This window comes from Triturus cristatus, chromosome 4_2, assembly GCF_964204655.1.
Source record: "Triturus cristatus chromosome 4_2, aTriCri1.1, whole genome shotgun sequence".
Lineage (NCBI taxonomy): Eukaryota > Metazoa > Chordata > Amphibia > Caudata > Salamandridae > Triturus > Triturus cristatus.
The window spans coordinates 204,397,285-204,405,437 of record NC_140586.1 but is presented as its reverse complement, the minus strand read 5'-3'; the positions used below and the strand labels follow the sequence as shown (position 1 = coordinate 204,405,437).

The following is an 8,153-nucleotide window of genomic DNA, read 5'->3' as shown; positions in this document are numbered from 1 at the left end:
ATCCCTGCAAAGAGGGCAGTGCCTGCGCAGCCACTGCCTTAGGGATTAGGATGTCCCTTTCCGACAGCCTGTTCATGGTGGCCCGAACGCCATGTACAATCTGTTTGAAAAGGACTTTGGGGGCCACAAGCAGGGCCCTCGTGTGCCACAGTACAGTGGCCCAGGATGTACCTGTGGTACCCCTATGCACATCCATGCACTGCGTACCAGGCATAAAGTGCCTTTTTCAACAGCGGCTGGTGCTGTTGCCCTTTTTCTGGGCTGCAGCATAATCCGATGTTGAAAAAGGCACTTTAGGACTGCCTGCATGGCGGTCCTATCTTAATCGGGCAGGTTGAACCGCTGACACATTGTCAGACGGACATTTGCCCAAAATTATGGCGGTCGGACACTTGCCTGACCACCATTGTAATAAGTCCCAGAAGTATAGTGTGTCGAGTCCTGTTAAAACCCTGATTTTATATTCTTGCATCTAAATGCAGGTCTTTTTGCCTCCAAACTGCTCTCGGGTATCACCTGCATGCAAGAAAACAGGAGGCCCCTACCCCGGGATAGATAGTGTAGGAAGGTGGATATCTGACTATGGTTACCCCCAAATTTTTGCCTAGTGTCTAGCTGGTTTTTCGACTTAGTTGGCCTGAGATCCTGCTATTCAGGATCTCAGCCTGGCTGTTCTCTCTTTAAAATGGACTCCATGTACCCTAGGTACATACCCAATTGGTTGGATCACCCTGTCAGCCCCTGTACCAGTGTACACTAGGTACCCAGGGCATTGGTGTACCCAAGGCCTGCCAAGGGCTGCAGCATGTATTATGCCACCCCAGGCTTGGCCTAACAATTTGACACAACTGGCTGATCACTCAGCTGGGGTAAGTTGGTGTAATCACCTCTTACTTAGGTGTAGTATACCTATACCTAACCTTAAATGGGACACCTGGTAACCTATAAGTCACTCCTATGGCAGGCCTTAACAATCCTGAAGGCAGAGTGCTTGGTTCCATGTGAGATGGTGCTCTGGCATGAGCTGAGCCTGTCTGCAGTGGTCGGAACAACTTCCTTCTACTGTTTCCAGATATCGTCATACCATATACTCTTAAGTGCATTATGAACCTCGCGGTTAAATGCTATCTTTGGTTTGGCTTTATCAAAACATGTCGAGTAAGGTGTCATACGAATTGGAATACTAACCCCTCGCCAATTCTGGCGACGGGGTTAGCATTCCACCCTTCTAGAGGGACACGACATGTACAGTACCTGAAACCCGGGTAAAATCAGACATAGCCTCAGCTCCACAAAATGGATGCTGCCACCACAGACACAAGTCTGCCCTCCTGCTGCTGGGAGTCCTTCCAGCTTGGGAGGTGTGGACAAAGGGTTTCCTGCCAGGGGAGGTGCGTGCACCACCCCAGACAGGATTTTGTGTATTGGTCAGGTAGGGCTTGAAAGAAACCAGACATGCCTGTGGCTCACAAGGAGCCTCGGTGCATATGCCAGTTCAAACCGGTCCTGGGGCACACCAGTCCCGGGCCTGGGGCGAGCTGGACAAAGGATTGGGGGTGTAACCACCCCCCTTCCTGGTCCCACCCATAGGGAGGGACCTAGCAGGTAGTCCGGCCCCTAGAATCCGCTTAAAGGTAGGAGCTGTGTCCTAAGACTTCAGACATCCTGGAATCAACTTAAAACTAAGAAGAAGACGGGAACTTCGACGCTCTGCTGCACAGAGGACTGAAGCCAATCTCCCCTGTGGTCAGGGAGTGACCACCTTGCTAACGCAAGCACCATCCAGCGAATCAACGTCTGCTTTGCCGCCGCCTCCCGCCGGAGCCCGAGCCCAGAGACTGACAAGACCTGGACCTCCAGACCTCTCACCGCCCGATCCACAGTCCCTGCAAAGAGGAGACCCGTGGAGGCACCGAGACACGTGGAGCCAGCCATCTTGAAACGACTACGACAAGCTGACCAGTGCAACAACCGAGGCTCCCTCCAAGTTGTGCTTTGGGTCCTGAGAAGCCCGACCCTCGAGCAGCATCTGCACCAAAGGTGAGCCCTCCAGCATCTCCACGATCTGCGTGGGGCCCTTCTGCATTTTGCCACTCGACGCGCCTAACCGGTTGCTGGCCCGCTGGCTAGTGGCCATCTTGGCGACGAAATCTACGACAAACACCGCTGGTCTGGTTGCTCCAGACTGGCCCTTGCTCCCCTCCAAAGGAGCAGTCCCTCTGACCTTGCTGGTCAGAACCATCAGCTTAAACTCCTTGCCCACAACAATTGCTTTTGCCAAGGCTTGTTTGCTTCGATCAAGTCGCCGACACCGCCGACAGCGAGAGCCTGCGTGGGACAGCTCGTGACTCGACTCCTGGACGTCGTCGACCTTCAGGGACCACGTGGCTGCAGAGTCAAGCTACACCTTCCTTCCTGTTTGCACCCGACATCGCCTGGTACCCACCTGGTGCCACGCCGGTCACTGGCTAGTGACTGTGAACACTGTCCCCTCTGCTTACAGGTCTTCAACATCTCCGATCCACTCTTGGATCCACTGCATCTCTTCCCGACCGACCGCCTGCAGCACTTTGGTCTACAGGCCCCACGGAACCGATAGAAGAAACCCGACGCACTTCGAGGCCTATGCACCCGCTTCCTGTGGGTGAGGTAAAGCTGGCACTCCTGTGCCCAAGTGTAGTATTACATCTCTAGTGCCTGTGTTCCAAATCTTAAGTTCCTAGGTCATCCGGAAGATTCCTTTTGCAGTAACTTTGTACTTTTTACGCACCCATTGAAACCTATGGGAGCACGCGTGTGACTATTTGCTCTGCACACGCCACCCGTGGACCTCCTGGTCACTAACTGACGTTAGCTCCCTGTAGGCCCAGCGATTCTAGAGGCCCTAGGCCTTTTCCCTTTCCTGTTCGTGGTACTTATACCACTATTTTAGTATATGGTTCGAGTGGCCACCAGGGCCTATCCATATAAAGTGCAACTTCTGTGTATTCTGTGATAATCTTGTTTGACGATTTGTGCTCCTGTGCTCATAAAGAGACTAGGGGTTACTTTGAGAAATAAATACATATATATTTGGAATATATATCTGTGTGGTGTCCTTTCATTGGTATAAAAGGGGGTTACTATTGGTAAAACAGCTTGCTTAACACGCATCACGAGTTTAGCCTCAAAGACTGCTTAGCCTACGCTACCACTAGGGCAGCTAGTCCAAAAAGGTTGACTTACAACCACACCATAAGGGTTGCTTGGCATGGTACAAGGTGGTCACTAGAACTAGTGAACAGCATATACCAGGCCAACTTCTCACAGATAGTAAAAGTCAGTTATAACTGTGGTGCAGGGACCCCTTACCCTCCTGGGCCCCTGTGCAACTGCAGCTCTTACATTCATGATAGCTATTCCCTGATATATTTCTTTTCCAAGACAACAGAAAGCCCTAACAGCCCCAAAAAGCTGGAGGTTCGGCCTGTACTGGGGAAGTTCCATTGGGAATGTTAGGGACATGAAACCTCACATATCCACCTTACTTTGGACCACTTCACTGAGCATTCACCATCCCGGTTGCAGCGGTGCGGGGTAGGTCTACCACTGGGCTTCTATTTGGAGCAGACACAATGCTACGTGTGTCTAGTATCCCGCTGTAACTGATGAGGCACGTTCTTACAAACATCAGGTTGGCCTCCAAACCTGCGGGTACAGTCCCCGTAGGACCACTGAGTGGTAGGTAGTTTTTCACCTCACCATTAAGTGTAGATAGTTTTCTTTCCATTTGGTCCTGAGGAATCGCCACAGATCATTCTTGACTACTAGGCGAGAAACATGTCGCCCATCTAGGAGTTGAGCGCTTTTTTGACACATTATAGCCAGATAGTCACCTCTCCTAATCCTTATTTTAACCAAGCTGGGATCCTTCCAGAATAAAGTTTATTTAGAGGATTCCCTCCCCTGTTTTATCTTGCACATACACCATTACATCTACACGTACTAGGCCCCTCACACCCACGGCACCTAAATGGCAAGGAACAAAAGATCTCCGTTAAAGAGCCCCTTTATGGGTGCCCGTCGGGTATTGCAGCGCCGACCTGACGAGGAGCAGGCCCATATGATGAAGCATGACACCTAGCTTGCTGGGTGTGTGAGGGCCCTAGTTCCAAAAGGAGGAATTCCCTCCTCCTTGGAGGACAACCTAGCAACGTGATATCACATAAACTCTCTTACTGTGTTCTGTGACCCACTGAGGAACTTCGTACTCATCTCTTGTAACATTCTTCCATGCTGCCTGTACATTGGATGTTACCTGTATGTAGCCTGTATTCTGCCTGCTTCTGTTTTACCCTCAGTTTGGACTAGCGGTGGTCCTACCTGTACTTGTTGCCTATACCCCTGTGTGATGCCAGCACTGCTTGCTGTCGGTGCCCAAATCACTATGCGTGCTGCCGCTACCCCCATGCCCTGTGTGCTGCCTGCACTGCGTTTTTTTTTGTTGTTGCAGTTTTATATAGCACAAACTTGACCCGAAGGTATTGGAGCGCTTAACATAAGCACCAGTTACATTACACAAGGACACATTCATTTTTGATAGGCACAGGGAGATTAAATGATATGCCCAGAATCACAGGATATTGCACCTACTACTGGACTCAAACATGGATCCCCCGGTCCAAGGTCGGCAGCTCATGCCGTTAGGCCGCTGTTACCTATACCCTGCGCCGTGTGTGCACCTGCACTGCTTGTTACCTATACCTCTGCACTCTGTGTGCTGCCAGCTGTGCTTGCACCCCTGCATGCTGCCTGCTCTGCTTGCTGCCTGCGCTCCTTTAACGTGCCTGTATCCCTGTGCTTTGTGATCTGTCTGCACTGTTTGCTGCGTGTACCACTTCACCCTGTCTGCTACCTGCACGCCTTGCTGCCTGTACCCCTTCAATCTGCGTGCTGCCTGTACTCCTGTGCTCTGTGAGCAGCCTGCACTGCTTGCTGCCTGTGCTCCTCTACCCTGCGTGCTGCCTGCTCTGCTTGATGTCTATATTCCTGCACCCTGCGTGCTGTCTGCTCCGCTTGATGTCTATATTCCTGCACCCTATGTGCTGTCTGCTCTGCTTGCTGCTTGTACCCCTTTACCCTGCATGCTGCCGGTACCCCAAGCTCTCTGAGCTGGCAGTACTGCTTGCTGATCGCACCCCTTCACCCTGCATGCTGTCGGTACTCGGTACCCGTAGCTCTGTGAGCTGCCAACACTGCTTGCTGCCGGTACCTCTTCACCCTTCGTGCTGCCTGCTCTGCTTGATGTCTATATTCCTGCACCCTGTGTGCTGCCTGCTCTGCTTGCTTCTCGTTCTCCTTCACCCTACATGCTGCCGGTACCCTAGCTCTGTGAGCTGCCAGCACTGGTTGCAGCCTCTACCCCTTCACCGTGTGCTTGCCTGCTCTCCTTGCTTCCTCCTGCCCCTTCACCCTGCGTGCTGCCTGCATTCCTGTGCTCTGTGAGCTGCCTGCACTGCTTGCTGCTCGCACCCCTTCACCATGTGCGCTGCCTGCTCTCCTAGCTGCCTGTACCTCTTCAAACTGTGTGCTGCCTGCATTCCTGTGCTCTGTGAGCTGTCTGCGCTGCTTGCTGCCTTTACCCCCTTCACAGTATGGGCTGCCTTCTCTCCTTGCTGCCTGTACCCCTTCGCCCTGTGTGCTGCCTGCTCTCTTCAAACTGTGTGCTGCATGCATTCCTGTGCTCTGTGAGCTGCCTGCACTGCTTGGTGCCTGTACCCGTTCACCCTGTGTGTTGCCTGCTCTCCTTGCTGCCTCTACCCCTTCACTCTGCGTGCTGCCCGCATTTCTGTGCTCTGTGAGCTGCCTGCTCTCCTTTCTGCCTGTACCCCTTCACCCTGGTTGTTACCTGCTCTCCTTGCTGCCTGTACCCCTTCACACTGCGTGCTGCCCGCATTCCTGTTCTCTGTGAGCTGCCTGCACTGCTCGCTGCCTGTGCCTCGTCCCTCGCGCGCTGCTGACAGCTCCTGCAGCGGGAGCTTTTAGGGGTATAATTATCAGCCTTGTTACCAACGGCAACGCAGAGCTTTCGAGGCGATGTACAGAGCTCAACCCCCTCCTCCCCCAAATCTCAACGTGCAACCCACTCACAAGAGTCTGAAGCCAGACTCCTGGCGCCGGCAGCAGCAGGTGTGAGGACTGTGAGCATCTGGGCACCAGGGCACACCGGCCTCAAGTGTGCACGAGCAGCGCCTGCACAAAGACTAACGCAAACCATGCACGCTCACAAGAGTCTGAAGTCAGACTCCCGGGCCGGCAGCAGCTGTGAGGACTGTGAGCATCTGAGCACCAGGGCACACAGACCCAAAGTGTGCACAAGCAGGGCCTGCGCAATGACTGACGCAAACCGTGCACACTCACAAGAGTCTGAAGTCAGACTCCCGGGCCGGCAGCAGCTGTGAAGACTGTGAGCATCTGAGCACCAGGGCACACAGACCCAAAGTGTGCACAAGCAGGGCCTGCGCAATGACTGACGCAAACCGTGCACATTCACAAGAGACTGAAGCCAGAATCCCAGCGCCGGCAGCAGCAGGTGTGAAGACTGTGTGAGCATCTGAGCACCAGGGCACACCGGCCCCAAGTGTGCACGAGCAGCGCCTGCACAATGACTGATGCAAACCGTGCACGCTCACAAGAGTCTGAAGCCAGACTCCTGGCGTCGGCAGCAGCAGGTGTGAGGACTGTGAGCATCTGAGCACCAGGGCACACCGGCCCAAAGTGTGCACAAGCAGGGCCTGTGCAATGACTGACGCAAACCGTGCACGCTCACAAGAGTCTGAAGCCAGACTGCCAGGGCCGGCAGCAGCAGGTGTGAAGACAAACGACAAACTGCGTTCTCTGATTGCGACACACAAGGCCTCGTTTGCAAGCCCATTGCACCACCGGTGCATCCCTTTTTGTTGATGCACCGGCAGCGCAATGGGCGTACCCATATTTACAAGGCCACGTAAGGTCACCCTGCGTGACTTTTCATGGCCTTGTAAATACGGCCCCTTTTCACGCAGCACTTTGCGTGAAAGGGACGTGCCCTGGGTGTTGCTGTTGGTGTTCCCATGCAACACCCATGGATTCTGCCGCAATCCCACATTTACAATGGTTCGTAAACTTAGGAATGCTTCAGAATCCTACGCCAAGGGAGACGTAGGACTGGCACAACGAGGAGAAATACTTTTATTTCTCCTCTTTTTTGCCTCTTCTCTATCTGTGCTGCACTCTGCAGCATGCATAGAAAGGGGACAATGCCATCCATGATTGTTTTTCTGTAGGAAGGTGTCCCTTTCTGCACAAAATCAATCACCCCAGCAACGCAAGCATCCTTGCAACATGCCGCAATGTTGTCTGCATTGGCGCACGGCTGCTGTTTGAACCGGCGCCAGGGTAGAGGGGCAGGAATGCGCCATATCTTGTAGCTATGGCGCATTCCTGCCTTTTTATTTTGAGGCACGGCAGCGGAGCAGGAAGGCTTGCTGCGCAGCCGTGCGCCAAAATCTAGGAAATGGGGCCCATAGTGCGCGTCATCCGTTGAACATCCTTCACAGTGAACGCCACATACAGAATCCTGGCCGCGCCTTGCACGAACGTCTGCCTGCAACGTCACCTACACAACCATCACACAATGATTCTCACCAACAGAACCCACACATTAGCCTCTCACAGCACATCTCACATATGGAAGCCCTCACACAGTCATCAGACCGGGACCTGACCTATACAAGTCCCTACACCATCTGCTCAGACTGAAGTCCACCTATAGAAGCCGCACATATTTTCACAGTGGACGCCTCTGATAGAAGCACCCAACTTTCCTCCTGTATAAACTCCCTTTATAGAAGCACACAATGTATCCCCTCCTAGTGAATTTCACTTATTGAAACACACATAGGGAACTACTGACTGTGTGAGCATCTGAGGACCAGTGCACACCAGCCCAAAGTGTGCACAAGCAGCGCCTGCACAATGACTGATGCAAACCGTGCACGCTCACAACAGTCTGAAACCAGACTCCTGGCGCCGGCAGCAGCAGGTGTGAAGCCTGTGCGAGCATCTGAGGACCAGTGCACACCAGCCCAAAGTGTGCACAAGCAGCGCCTGCACAATGACTGACACAAACCATG

General features: G+C 53.2%; 1 protein-coding gene across 2 annotated transcripts in view; it reads right to left on the bottom strand.

Annotated features, from left to right (window-relative positions):
* Positions 1 to 8,153, bottom strand: part of GRIN2B (glutamate ionotropic receptor NMDA type subunit 2B) — a 572,709-nt gene that overhangs the window by 524,236 nt on the left and 40,320 nt on the right. Inside the window, exon 1 of one of the 2 annotated variants that reach the window (XM_085601196.1) lies at positions 5,888 to 5,974. The exons of the other annotated variant lie outside the window; for it this stretch is intronic. Coding sequence (XP_085457322.1) covers positions 5,888 to 5,935 — 48 coding nt within the window. The 5' untranslated portion in view covers positions 5,936 to 5,974. Of the gene's footprint in view, positions 1 to 5,887; positions 5,975 to 8,153 lie in introns of those variants that run through there. 2 annotated transcript variants of the gene reach the window in all.